General features: G+C 36.0%; 2 protein-coding genes across 4 annotated transcripts; one reads left to right on the top strand and one right to left on the bottom strand.

The window, feature by feature from the left end:
• Nucleotides 1–487: 487 nt before the first annotated feature.
• On the bottom strand, nucleotides 488–2,280 carry LOC130711929 (reticulon-like protein B9). The gene is made up of 5 exons (XM_057561717.1): nucleotides 1,964–2,280; nucleotides 1,355–1,535; nucleotides 1,012–1,153; nucleotides 853–922; nucleotides 488–748 (listed from the first exon to the last, which is right to left on the bottom strand). The coding sequence occupies exons 1-5, from the start codon at nucleotides 2,079–2,081 to the stop codon at nucleotides 579–581; spliced, it is 681 nt and encodes a 226-aa protein (XP_057417700.1). The 5' UTR covers nucleotides 2,082–2,280; the 3' UTR covers nucleotides 488–578.
• Nucleotides 2,281–6,036: 3,756 nt separating this feature from the next.
• On the top strand, nucleotides 6,037–9,891 carry LOC130711656 (L-Ala-D/L-amino acid epimerase). 3 transcript variants are annotated; one of them, XM_057561359.1, is made up of 7 exons: nucleotides 6,037–6,605; nucleotides 7,572–7,682; nucleotides 7,765–7,981; nucleotides 8,131–8,482; nucleotides 8,599–8,660; nucleotides 8,773–8,845; nucleotides 9,550–9,891. In XM_057561359.1, coding segments are annotated over exons 1-7 (1,356 nt in total). In that variant the 5' UTR covers nucleotides 6,037–6,065; the 3' UTR covers nucleotides 9,551–9,891. The 3 variants fall into 3 exon arrangements, with proteins under 3 accessions (XP_057417342.1, XP_057417344.1, XP_057417343.1); XM_057561360.1 differs by having other exon boundaries at nucleotides 6,039–6,605; nucleotides 8,149–8,482; XM_057561361.1 differs by lacking the exon at nucleotides 9,550–9,891 and having other exon boundaries at nucleotides 6,038–6,605; nucleotides 8,149–8,482; nucleotides 8,773–8,846.
• Nucleotides 9,892–14,926: the final 5,035 nt, after the last annotated feature.

Here is a 14,926-nt window from a genome sequence, read left to right as displayed (position 1 = left end):
TGATACTTTCATTATAAAGTAATTATTACTGAGAATATTATATTAAAGTGCATATATTACTCCATGTTTGGATCCACCTCTAATTTTGCCAGAATCACAGTTAGAAATAATAATATAAAAATATTCATGTGATTTTTATTCTAAAACTTAATATTTTAAAATATTTAATTCTTGACATGATATCAATACTTTTATGAAAACGGACAGCTTAAATTTTTTGAATTATTGGTTCTTCACATTATCATCCCACAAAAGCTACTTATCAAGAAAGGTATAAGTATGAACACTTCACTTGAGTTAAATTCCACATTGAATCCAACAAGGTTAGGAAATAGTTTGTTGGTTCTTTGAAATGCAAAAGAAAAATAGATAAAATGATAGATTTCATATTGAAAAGTAAAAAAAAAAAAAAAGACCATCGATCATCCCTCTCTATGTACATATCATAGCAACTGCACATTTTTCACGCTACATGACCATCGAGCAGTAACGAATTAATCTTAATATATAGATCATGACATTTTTCATAGAATTTACAGTTGACACTAAGGTCAGAGATCAGTGAATCCATATCAGAATTATGAGGTCTTCTTTTCCTTCACTGGTCCTCTGGGAATTTTGTTGACATATGTCTTCTTAAACCTTCTATATTTTTTCCTCAGATCCACTATGATATGTCCAAACAGATTGTTAATTTCTTCCTCATGTCGATCATACACAATTGGCAGTGTTTGAATACAAAGAAAACCTTGTCAATGAAAAGAGGACAACTTAGTGTACTTATTAGTCAGTAAAAAAAGTCAAATCATAGACAAATTAAGAGAAACAACAAGTATAAAAAGTTCTTAATACCAATATATAGCAGATTGACAAAGCTGAAGAAGGTTCCAATCACTGACAATACATAGAGGGAAACAACAATCTGAAAATATTTTTACAAATGAGATGTTAAGTTTTAATTGGTTGAGAACTAGAGTTTAATGAAGTACAATCAATGTTAGTGTTAATTACCAGAAGAAAGGTAGGTAGATCTGTTCCACTTGAAATGTGGAGAAGCAATCTTAATATCTGGTTCAATCTTCTGTGCAAGATGAAACCAAGATCTTGGAACAAAGATTCCTGTAAAATATTTTCCAGGAACTGGGGACCATCCCTGAAGATATATTTATCAGACCACTTGATTTTTAAGTGCTTATATTTAATGACTTTTTGAAACAGATAAGATATATAACATGTTAGGAAATTCTCCTATAATCGATTCTAAAGCTGAAATCAATTTTGAAACTTTTGTGAGTAACTTTCATGTGTCGGAATTGATTCAGCTGATTCAAACATAGGAACTTAAAATGGGTACCGTTTCAAGATATCTGCAGCTATTGACCACAGGTAGAGTGCAAGCATTGATGTGATTGCAAAGTGACAAAGAAGGGTCACAAGATTGTACTCAGCAACCTCAAATAGAAACCATATTGCTGTCATCCCAAGCAAAAGTGCAGCTGATACATTTCTGTCCCTCCATAATAACACATCTGCCACTGCAAAATTATTAACCAAATTATCATAATCAATTCATTGGGGCAACATGAAAAAAGTGAGTATACATTTATGAATAAAAAAATATTTTTGTAGGGCTATATTATAAATCATGTTGTAAAACCTTACAATTGATTAAAACTATTTTTTCTAACTTTTAGCAGAATTGATCCTGTGGCTGAAATTAGTTCTTTAAAACAACTCCCTAACAATTATATAATCGTTCAAAATTAATTTACTCTATCAAAATTGATTTTGAGGTTCTCCAATAAGAAATCAAATTAAAGGCACATTAGTTGTAGCCTATTCTAATTTCATAATCTTCACTTCCCTACTAATACTACTATTTTTGTTTGTGGGGCTATCCATTATCCAAATGAATTTCATAAAATAAAATGCACAGGAAGTAACCAAGCTGAAGTAATGGTACCTTTTCCTCCTCCAAGAATTTCATGTATTGGCTTGTCACGAGTTAAGATCGTGGCTTGTGTTTTGGAAATTTCATCATCAGAATCAGACAATATTAATGCATTGTGTTTGTGTGCCATGCTTTCTTCTTGATGGATAATGATTGTTGTATTGTTCTGACATTTATGCAACCACTTTTTTATATATTATTGTTGCATAAGCAGGGGATTTCATGCTCAATAGTGAAGTTAGGAATGACTTGGGGTTTAACTTGAGTATCGCTTTAATTTGCATATTCTCTACACTCTGAAGTAAGTAATATGTCCCCTGAATCAGGATGAGTATGTTATGTGGGCATGTAATTGTATAGATTTTACATGCAATCCACATAAGATTCTTTATTTTCATTCACATCAAATTGGTAGGGCAATTAAAAAAAGTCGTATAAATTATAATAAAGCAAATTAAAACAAGATGAAAAAGAAAAGAAAAAAATAAACTGAAAGCCTTATTGTATTCAATATTAATTAATTAGTTAAACCTGATTATTAACGGAAAACCAAATGTTACTTTACATCGCAAAACCGCCGCAAATATGTATATCGGTTGGGTGTCGTGGGATTTTTGTATGTGCGCCTGTTCTTATTGTTCAATCAATTATAATCATTCACAGGATTTTTCCAAAATAAAAAAATCTTACAAAACCATGTTTTGTTGTCGTTTTGAATTTTTTATTTCAATTAAAATTTGAGTGAGCTCGACTTCGGTCATCATCGCAGATCATGACTCGTCGTTAAGACCATAAGTTCTTTGGAGAGATACTTATACATTTTTTGATTTTCCAAGGTATCTCACATCCAGCAGTTGTGAGACTAATCATTGAGGTTAGAAAATCACATTAAATGTGTAAACCTCTCACTCCCTACGCACTGTCCATGGTTTGAACCCTGAACTTGATACTTAATAAAGAAATATGGATACATACCGTTTACTAATACAACAATCTTACCGTACTGAAAGTGAAAACCAAACAAAAAAAATGGTTTATCCTTATCAATGGAATCAACAATGTGTTTTCACTTTGGGGTGAACGATGGTGTATTTCGGGGATACATTCACTCTGTCCTTTAGGCACTGCGAAGAGATCATGTTGTGGAAGTGTTACTAATAATTTATTTCAATCCTAAACCAAAAAGTAAACAAATCTGACGTTAATGCCAAAGTGGGGGTGTGGTCTGTGTTGTGGGGACTATTAATTCAAGTATCAAACAAACATAATGATGTCCTATCTAGACTAAAATATTATCACTTCATTGTCAATTTGTCATTAGCATATTTAAATACAGTAGTTAATTAATAAATGTCATTTGAACTTTTTTACTTGCATTTATATTCCTTGTAATTACTTGACTTTGGTGAACTGATACAGTATTACTTAGCCATATAATACCGACAGATTAAATCTAGCAGTTAGTATATGTTTGGAAACGGATAAATTTTCCTGTTGTGAAATTTTTGAAGAACCAGAATTGATTGGCTTGGTTTTTTTTTTTTTTATAAGCGATCAATTAGCGTGGATACCTATTTATAAAATTCAGAATTGATTTCTATTGTTAAAAACAATATTTTTATGCTTGAACGATTTTTTTTATTATTGATTCTAGCTTCAAGAAGTAAGGGATGAAAGCACCAAATTTAGCTATTTATGAGATTTCAATGTTGAATTTCATAATATTATCCTATAAAATTCATATATGTTTGCTTCAAATGTTCAACTTTGGTAGAAGTTAAGAAGCTACTCACATATATATGTATATATATGCATTGTATTATATGTTTGAATTTTATTTCAGAATTGAGGAGTTAATAATATTGTATCAAATAACGAGCTATTAAACAAAAAAATAGCACATCTCAATACATTTTTTTCTTCATAAAAATAACTTAAACACACATAATGAACAATAAAAAGGACAATCAAACTTCTAGTAAACTAATTTCATAGAAAAAAACGAAGATACTAGTAGGAAGAGGCTCAACTCAATGTCAGGCAGAAAAGACAAAACATACGAGGTCTGATATACTGCTATATAAATAGACAATAACCTCAATCGGTGAAAGCAACGTTTTTCTTTCGGAACTTTCTCAAGAAAATGATTTGTACACATCCATCATAAGTGTTGAGATTGAAAAATGATAGAAATAAAAGATAAATGTGATATACAATACGTTAAAAATAAAGATAGAAATTAAAGAATGTATTTCAAAATGTTATTACTGATTTGACGTATATAAATCTAGACTCTTTTCAATATTCACAAATGTTCTTTCTAAAAGAGCGTGATTTGTGCCTCTTTTGTAAAGACGTCTCATGAGCGTTTTTCAAACTTGATTTTGGAGTAATACAGAAGATAATAATGTATTTTACTAATTCTGGTATACCAAATTTTTTTAACTGGAGTATCCTTATAGATACTTTCTAAACTAAATTATATTAACAGACAAAAATTTCTATGATTCTAGAAAACATTTTCAATCTGTAATCAGTTTTCTATTTTTTTTTAAAGAAAACATATAAAGATAGTGACAGAAACAAGTCATCTAAACTCTTTTATTAGAAGTGAAAATAATAAGCACAATAGCAGGATGAGTCTCCAAAAATAAAAATGGATGTTGTTGCCCATAAGCCAACTTTACCAATTTATCTGTCACTATGTTGTAACTTCTAAATGCATTAATCAATAAATCATTTCAATCTAGGTGTTAAAGCGGAAGGATCACAACTATATTTGCACTATAATCGGGAACCACATCTACATCATCATTACGATCATTACGAAGGATGTGAACAACCTTAAAACAATTTGACTCATACTCAGCCTTCCAGAAATCTTTCTACAACGAGGAGAGATGCCTTGTTTTATGGCCACAATCTCTGCTAATGGAACACCTTCATCACCCAATTGAAAAGCAAACATGAAGAGTGAGGATCCATAAATGTTCCTCGTAACTCCACCAGTAGAGCACGCACATGATAAATGGAGGGTACTTATCATCTATATTCAATTTAATTAATTTTGCTTTAATTGATATCTATATGCAATTTGAAGTATAAAAACCATTAATTATATTTGACATTTTAAAATGAAATAATAAACTAATTTCATAAAAAAGAATTAGAAAAAAAACTAATATAAAAAAAAAAATTAACCCAACCTTAGAAAGAAAAGACAAACATAAAAGGCATGAAGCACCTTTGTTCCAAATATAGAATTCCATCAGAAGAACAATGACCCAGCAATTTCACTCATGCCGTTGAGGAATTCAGACCCAACAATTCAAAGTTTCTATCTTTTTAACAATCGCCCCATCACTGTTATTGTTCCTCAACGGCATAGCTTTGTACCTAGTTTTGTAGTGTGATGAATTTGGGGCTATGAGGTTTTGGAGAAACAAGATAAAGAAACCCTAAAACCCCAAATCAAGCACCACCATCATCACACTGAACTCTCTTCAACAGAATCTTCGTCGTCTCCGCCCTTGGTGAAGGATTGCATGCTCTCTGGCCCCTCTGCTCTGTGTTTGTTTTTTGTTGGGTCACTAACCATGAAAGAGAAAAAAGAGGGAGATACAATGGTGGTGGAGATCCATCCATGGAAATCAACAAGCAAGAAGCGTTGCTGCAGAAAGTCGAAAATGGGAGAATAGAAATCGAAGTCGGGGATCAAAAGCAGAGGTTGAAATTGTAGATCAAAAATCAAAAATCAAAAATCAAAAATCAAAAATCAAAAATTAGAGATCCAAAATTAGAGGTCAAAGATCAGAGAAGAATAGACGAGAAACATATATGGAAGAAGCTTGGGTAAAACCAACGTATGTGGTGGTGACGGTAGCCGGCGATGTAGATGAGGAATTGGAACAGTACAACCCACAACTTAATGGGGTAGACCGGTTATGGGTGTTTTAGTAAAACCGATAAATTATTTTTTAAATGTCAATTGATCTCATCCATGAATTAAAAAAAGCATTAAATTCAACGGTGGGAAATTAACTGTAGCACCGTGCGTCAGTTACACGGTAGATGAAACCTCTTCGGCTTCTCATTTTCCTGAATTCTCAATGTCATGTTTCAAACTCTAACCTGTTACACAACACTCCACTCATCACCAATGGACTCAACTTCATTCCTCTCCTCTGCTCCTACCCTTTTCACCTCCACCACACACAACTCCATTTCCATCACACCCACCTTCTCCTTTCCCAGAAACTCTCTTCCTTTCACCAAAATCATGGCTTCATCAGCTACTACATCATCAACAGCACAACCCATCGTGTTTGGTTTCAAGACTTTGATGGAAACCTTCACTGTTGATGTGCACAGAGCAGAGAACAGGCCATTGAATGTGCCCTTGATTGCTCCTTTCACCATCGCTTCTTCCAGGTTGGACAAGGTGGAGAACGTTGCTATCAGAGTTGAGCTGAAGAACGGTGCTGTTGGGTGGGGTGAGGCGCCGGTTTTGCCTTTTGTTACTGCAGAGGATCAACCTACTGCCATGGCTAAAGCTTCTGAGGCGTGTGCGTTCTTGTATAAGTGTCCTGCACTCACTCTGGGTTCTTTGTTGGGGGAGATTGGTGCTATTCTTCCAGGGCATCAGTTTGCTTCAGTGAGTGACACTAATCTCATACCATTTTTGGAAAATTTCTACAATTGGTTTTAATGTCAAAATCAAGTATTGGAAGAAGTTTTTTAGTAGCTTATGGAAACCAGAATTGATTTTGAAAAAATTAAGCTGATCCACACTTGTTTTGAGTTCATCTTTGATCAGTGCTTTTGTTGCTATTACTTCAGTATCTCACTCTCTCACTTCTTCTACTTTTGAACTTGACATCTGATATGATGATCCTTTACTATACAAATTCCTTGAATTTTGGATGATAGCTATGATTTACTACTTGGTAACTAAGGATGTGAAAGGGTAGTACCAGATTATGAGAAAATTTAATTCTTCCATTTAGGATCTAATTTTGCAATATTGGTTGACTTTTCCATGTGTCATGTGTGTCACTTTTTTATTTTGGGCCTCTCTGCTAAATGCTTTGGTTCTTTTCTTTGCTAAACTCTTTTGTTGTTACATTTGTTTAGAAGTTTTTTTGGGATCAATGTTAAGATAATTAAAATACAAGAAGGGAAGAGTCTTTTCTTAATGCTCTCTTAGTGAATTGTACTGATCATGCTCATTAAGGTTGTTCTGAGAGCCCAGAACTGGGCCTAAGATTGTGACAATGTTGAGAATCAAGTTGTTATTTGTTTAAATTCTATGTTTCTGCAGCTTGGTTGTAATTAAAGATCTTCCTAATGAACTGGCTTCACTGGTAAATGAATTAGACAGTATTTACCAGCTTCAAAAGGATTTAATAGAAATCCATGTTACTCTGATATTTAACTTTAATTTTCTTGAAGGAACAATGGGCTAATAAATGATTAGGGTTGTAAACTTATTGCAGGAAACTACTTCTTTTAGGCATTACAAATCCTCATTTTTTTCTATTGTTTTATGGGATTTCCTTGACAACTGTGGTCCTAATTATTAATTTTTTAAAATTCTCATGGGATCTATGGAACATTGAAGGTTAGGGCTGGGGTAGAGATGGCAATAATTGATGCTGTTGCAAATAGTATTCGTGTGCCATTGTGGAAGCTTTTTGGTGGGGCTTCAAATACCATAACGACAGATATAACAGTTAAGTTCTATTTGATCTCGAAGAAATTCTTAGTTATAACACTCAATTAGTAAAAAAATCTAAGCCAACCTATATGTGCAGATCCCAATTGTTTCTCCATCTGAAGCAGCTAAATTGGCTTCTAAGTACTATAAAGAAGGATTTGAGACTTTGAAGCTGAAAGTTGGAAAGAATCTGAATGCAGATATAGAAGTGCTCCAAGCTATACGTGCTGCCCACCCTACATGTCAGTTTATTCTCGATGCTAACGAGGGGTATAACTCTGAAGAAGCAGTGGAAGTTCTTGAGAAATTACATGGTTAAAAATCTACATGTTTAAAGTTTTGCCTCCAATCTCCATATATGATCCAAATGATTGTCATTGTCATACAAGAAAATGCACACATGCACCGACATACTTGTTCAACTTCATTGCACTATTTTAGGAAATTTGGCTAAAGAACTCAGATTGGCTTTCTATTTCAGAAATGGGGTTGACCCCGGTTCTATTTGAGCAACCGGTTCATAGAGATGATTGGGACGGTCTTGGATATGTCAGTAGTATAGCAAGAGAAAGATATGGAGTATCTGTTGCAGCTGATGAGAGCTGCAGAGGTTTAACTGATGTTTACAAAATAGCAGAAGGGAATCTTTTAGATGTCATTAACATTAAGCTCGCCAAAGTTGGAGTAATGGGCGCGTTGGATATTATAGATAAGGCGAAAGTAGCAGGATTAGATTTGATGATTGGTGGTATGGTTGAGACAAGATTGGCTATGGGTTTCGCTGGTCACCTTGCTGCTGGTCTTGGGTGTTTTAAGTAAGTGTTTCAAATTTGGTCCTTTTTTTGTAAGCGTGTATAACTTCATATTGTTTTCCTTCTATTTTGGTCAATTTTTTCATTAATCCATTTAAATGTTGCAAACTCTTTTGTAGGTTCATTGACCTAGACACACCACTTCTACTTGCAGATGATCCTGTTCTTGAAGGCTATGAAGGTATACTCTGCATAATATCCATATGTTGCTCCTAAATTCTAGGTTTTCAGGAAAAGATTGGTTTGATTGATGTCTTTGCATTGTGATGACACTAAGGTGTTTCTTTGAACAGTGTCAGGTGCCACATATAAGTTCACAAATGCTAGGGGTCATGGTGGATTCCTTCACTGGGACAATGTTGCTTAGTAAGTGATGATTTTCTTTCCTAATACAACTCCAGTTAATCCTGATTCATAGGATTACGAATGATTTATAAGTTGAAAACAATTTAAGTTGTCCAAGCCTTATGCTTTGTTGGAAAGTAAAATAATTGTTGAAGGTATTAAATCAATCTCGGCCCTTCACCTAATAGCTTAAACTCTTAGGAGATTGAGTTCTTCAGAAGGCAATCAAATCATTCCCTATTCATAGTTGAATTTCTGCACAATGTGAAGTGGATCTGTTAGTCCACCCTTCAAGCTCAAGCAAGCTCTTGCATGATGAGACATGTTAGAGATATAAAATCAATCTTAAGCCTTCACCTAATAGAGTAAGTTTACAGAAAATTTGCTCTTGCAAATAATGAGCCTAAGTGGAAAATGATGTTTCCTAGTAATCCACCTTCTTCATAGCTTGTAAAACCAAAATTTATCTCTAATGACAAAGTACTTCTTTTAGCCGGAATAGGGAAAGCAATGTTTTGAAATTTTGGACACTTCTTGTATACATTGAAAATGTTCTTCATCCGAATGAATCAAATTAAATGTTTATTTGTCATGTATACCAATCACGAAAATATTTGTTCTTTTCAGCATAAAGGTTGGAGTCATAATCTTACTTAGATGACCACCCATCATGACTTTTCACATGTATAGTTCCTTCACTCATGTCTTTATTAAATTATTTGCAGAAGTTAGAATTTTGCCAACCCATGAATCTGCAAAAGCCTAAATGGACAAGTTGGTCAGAAGTTCAGACTCCACAAAGAACTGTGGAGCAAGTGAATAATAGTGCAGAGGGCCTTCTGCATGAAAATAAGGTGTGGAGTTGTGACATTTGCAGGCGGTAATAACAATAGTAGCCATAAGTAGAGAATTCTTGAGCAGCATGAGTAGCTAGCTAGCATTTGACAATTGCTGTGTTTTGCTTCTTTCACTGCTCATCATTTTCTGGAAAAAAACTGTTCTTCTGGTCTTGTAGCAAATTGTAACTAGTTTTCAATGGATACAACTTATATTTTCACATTTGCTAATTAGAATCATGGTCTAATATATTTATAACCAAGGTTGATCCTAATGATATAAGGGATTTAACACCATACTTGTGGTATTCCACAATCATCAATGTTTTTTATATTGTGATTAAAGTCACAGAACTCTGAGGGGTCATGAGAGCTAACACTGTTTTAACAAATTAACTAGTCCATGGTCCTTTTTAAAAAAAATTCTCCTACAACAGGAAAACAAAGCATTTGTTCCATTTTTAGCTGGTCCAATCTTATAAATGTTCATGTAGCTTGTAACTGCATACGTGAGCGCGGTCTTTACAATTAAAAAGCATTTTCAGTATAGTAAACCTGCTATCTTTTTTTTTGATAAAAAGGGGGGGGGGGGTCAACGCCCAGAAACAAACAGAACAGACTAATGAACCAAACGGGGGAAGGACACCCCAATAACATCATCCCTCAAGAAAGGAAAAAGAGAGGGAGGAACATGATCCTGGTCAAATTCTTCTCCTATCAGATTGTGGCCCATCCGAGCTAGGTGGTCAGCGCATCGGTTGGCTTCTCTATAGATGAATCTGAACTGAACATTCCTATTAAGAGAGGCTAAGAACTGGATGTCCTTAATGAGATCAGTGCACGGGTGGGCATGAGGGCATCTGACTGTGATCAAGTCATAAGCTGTCTTGGAGTCCATTTCCACAAGGAGGGGAACAGGAGCAAAAGTTTGGGCCACTCTAAGTCCTTTCAAGACACCCCACAACTCAGCACGAACCGATGAACAAAGACCAAGAGGGGAGTAGAAACCAGCTAACAGTTTGCCAGAGGAGTCACGCACTAATCCACCACAAGCCGCTCTGAAATTTGCTTGAAAGACAGAGCCATCAGAGTTCAGTTTGATAAATCCGTGGGGTGGGGTTCTCCAACCAATCAATTTCTCCTTTCTAGGATGAGGGATACTTCTGTCAGGGAGGGACAGGGATTGAGCTACTTGGGAAGCCAAGCTAATAGCTATGATGACAAGGGAGTCGGGCGTAGACGTTTGATTCTTGAAGATCAGTTCGCAACGATCTTTCCAAATCTGCCAAATTATGATACCAAACAGAATGGGCCAGCTTATGCCTCTGTTGTGGATATAGTCCCTACCCAGGTTGAATTTAAGCCAATCTGAAAGGCCTTGACTAAAAAATCTACTCCAGTTTTCATCCTCAATAAAGACGTTCCAGACGTGTTTCACCCATTCGCAATCTCTAATGGCATGCATTACCGATTCCTCTTCTTCCAAGCAGCGAGGACAAGTGCTGTCATCTGTCATATTTCTTTTGACCCTTTCCTTATTCGTCAATAAACGGCCATGAGCAGTTTTCCACAGCACCGCCTGGGCTCGGGGGGGACCTCTAAAATTCCATACATGTTCAAAAGTCTTCTCATAACTCACAAGAGGGGGAGGGAGGAGAATCAAGAAGGCTGAGTTTAAAGAGAAAGCGCCATCTGGACTGAGGCCCCAAAAAGGCTCATCTTCACCCCTCTCAAGGTGGGGTGGATTGAGAGCACAAATCCTGCGACAGACATCATCAGGGAGAAGTTGAGAGAGAGAGTTCCAATTCCAGTCACCATTTTCCAGAAACGCAGCCACCGGAAGATCAGCATTCCAGGCCTCAGAATGAACATCAGGCATAAAAGAGGTGATCGGGCCCATATTCGGGATCCAATTGTCTCTCCAGAAGGAGACTTTAATGCCATTGCCTAGGGTCCATTTAACTCCCTGCTCCATAATGGGCCAGGCTTTGCAAATCCCTTTCCAAGTAGGGGAATCAGGGGGTTTAGGCAGGGGGGGGAGCCCGAAGACCAGGGTTGAATTTGCATTTAGCCTTAAGCACTTGAGTCCAGAGGGAATCTTTATCAGCTAGAATGTTCCAAGCTAATTTCGCCATGTAGGCTTGATTGATGGTTCGGAGGTCGCGGAAACCTAGCCCACCTTGGTCTTTTGGAGAGCAAATAGTATCCCAGCTTATAAGATGGCATCTGCGATGATCGGCCGTAGAGCCCCAAATGAAGTTTCTGCAAAGCCTTTCAATCTCCTGGCAAACACCAATTGGAATTGGAGTGGTTTGCATGACATAAGCAGGGAGACTCAAAAGGCAGCTCTGAGTAAGAGAGACTCTTCCTGCAAAAGAAAGAGTAGAGACTTTCCACCCCGATAGTTTCTTTCTGACTTTGTCAGTGAGGAAGTTAAAATTTTCCTTAGATAATCTAGAGTGGAGAAGAGGCACACCTAGGTACATTCCTAGATTGGTAGTTTTTTGGATCCCAAGAGCATGGACAATTTGGTCAGCCTTCCCATCATGCACATTCTTGGAGAAGAACACTCTTGATTTTGGGGGACTAACTTTCTGGCCAGAAGCTTCACAGAAATTATGCAAGATTTCGTCAATAAGGATTGCTTGGTCCACAGAGGCTTCCGCAAAGAGGACCACATCATCTGCGAATAGAAGATGGGATAGAGAGGGCCCTGATCTTCCAACTTTAAAGGCCTTCCATCTACCATCCGAGCAAGCATCTTTTATAGTCAAGGCAAGTCTCTCTATGCAAAGAACAAAGAGATAGGGGGAGATTGGGTCTCCTTGCCTAACTCCTCTTGATGGGTTGAAGGATTCTGAATAATTTCCCCGCCAAGAAATCATCATTGAGGACGAAGAGATACACCATTTGATTAGCTCAATGAATTTATCATCAAAGCCAAAGAATTGGAGCGTGTTCACAATGAAAGGCCACCTGAGGCGGTCGTAGGCCTTTTCTAGATCAAGTTTAATAGCCATGACACCTTCCTTTCCTTTCATAGACTTCATGGAGTGGATGACTTCCTGGAAGATGATGATATTGTCTGTTGTACATCTCCCTTTGATAAAGCTGGCCTGATTTGGAGAAACCAGGTAAGGAAGAGTAGAAGACATTCTTTCAGCCAAGATCTTGGTAACAACTTTGTAGACTGTGTTGCACAAGGAGATAGGTCTGAACTGAGTCACTCTTTCAGGGGAAGTAACCTTTGGGATGAGGGCTATAACAGTTTGGTTGACTGATGCAATGTTGCTTGGCTGAGAGAAGACAGATTTCACAAAATCCTCCATACTATCTTTGAGGATTTCCGAGTTATGCTTGAAGAAGATGGAATGAAATCCATCAGGGCCTGGGGATTTTAAATTGCCAATGCCAAAGAGAGCAGTTCGAATTTCTTCAGGGGTAACAGGTCTAATCATATGATTTTTAGCTCTTTCCACAAGCACAGGATGATTGGGGGATGAAAGAAGAGTAGGCCCAGAATTAGTAGGGTCAAGATATAAGTCCTTGAAATACTCTACAAACATAGTTCTGAGCTCTCTTGCCTCAAAGATCCAGATATTATCATTGTTGAGAAGAGCTTCTACCTGATTCTTGTTTCTTCTACAGATAGCGCTTTGGTGGTAATATTTAGTGTTGCGATCTCCGAGCTTCAGCCATTTGGTTTTTGCTTGCTGGGCCCAGAAGATTTCCTCCCTAGATAAGATGGTTATGTACTCCTCCCAAAGCTCCTTCCTAGATTTGATGAGGAAGGGGTTGAAGCCTTGGGCAAGTTTCCTCTGGATACCATCGATACGAGCTAGCAGCCTCCTCTTTTTCCTGAAAATATCACCAAAAGTTAGTTTATTCCAGGATTTGAGGTTTTCTGTATTTCTATTAATATTTCTAGACCAGGTAAGGCCTTGTGTTAGAAAATATTATAATTTGTACAAATAGTTATAATTTTTTTTAGAGTAAAATACACTCACCCCCCTCAAGGTTTGCAAGAATGACACTCCACCCCATTGTTTTTTAAAATCTACACTCCACCCCATTTTTTATAAAGGCAAAATTTAGTGACGAAAACAAATTCGTCACTAATAAAAAATAATTACTAATTAGTTAAAATTTAAATAAATTAAATGCATATTCACTATCATACATCAATTTATGAAAATAATTTTACTAAATTAAATTTAAAAAAACCATCAACTCTGTCTGTTAAGTCCACGTATCATCTTTCTCCAAATCATATTTATCACCACAAACGGTCACCACCAAACCTTTGCTCCCTTTAACACGACGACAACCATCACAGAATGTGAAACCCCATGGCACCACCATGCCTCAAAGTTTTGTTGCGACCTGAACGTGAATCGCACATCCCCAAAGCCACTTGTTCAACTACTTGTTGTGAACTTCACCCCTTTAAGTTGTGAGCGAACGCTTTGTTGGTTTAAGATGTTGTTGGATTTTGTTAAAAACGGTGCTCCACCGCATCCTTGGGTTCTAATAACCCCCGATCCACTTCATATTTCTTAATTTAGTTTCTCTATTTTCTTCACCCATTTGTGTTGCTTTTTGGGTCTACAATCCAATTTTAAAAATTGGAGGTATAAATAGATTATTTTGATTAAAATTGAATTATTACCAAATATGAAAACACAAGCATGTTTCGCTATGTTCGAGATATGGTTTGTCAACCAGTCATGTGTGCTATTGCAGAATTTGCATTGTGAATTTACGGAGGAAGAACGCGATTGAGAGAATGAGGAGGACTGTGATGTTTTCATTTTTATATTTATTGGATTATATTGAAAATATTTTTTGAAATTATTGATTAACAATTTAAATAATAACTAATTATTAATGAAGAATATTTTTCGTCACTAAATTTGCCTCTATATAAAATGGGGTGGGGTGTAGATTTTAGATAAAAATGGGGTGGAGTGTTATTCTAACAAAACTTGAGGGGGGTGAGTGTACTTTACTCTTTTTTTTAGTAGACACGTAATATTCACCTTATTTAGATTTTTTTGGGAAGGCGAATAACTACTTAGTTATTATTCTCAAAATTTCAGAAAAAATTCATAAGAATATTGAATGTTACCGAACAATTCTTTCATATATTCATACACAATTTCCAGGAAAGTAATTCTCGACAATGCATTTTAGTTTGATATATTCATACACAATTTCTCTTTTTTCAAGATTTTTATCTATATAGTGTAATTTGGAAAGTTAATTA

This window comes from Lotus japonicus, chromosome 4, assembly GCF_012489685.1.
Source record: "Lotus japonicus ecotype B-129 chromosome 4, LjGifu_v1.2".
Taxonomy (NCBI): Eukaryota; Viridiplantae; Streptophyta; class Magnoliopsida; order Fabales; family Fabaceae; genus Lotus; species Lotus japonicus.
This window is presented reverse-complemented; position numbering and strand designations above follow the sequence as displayed.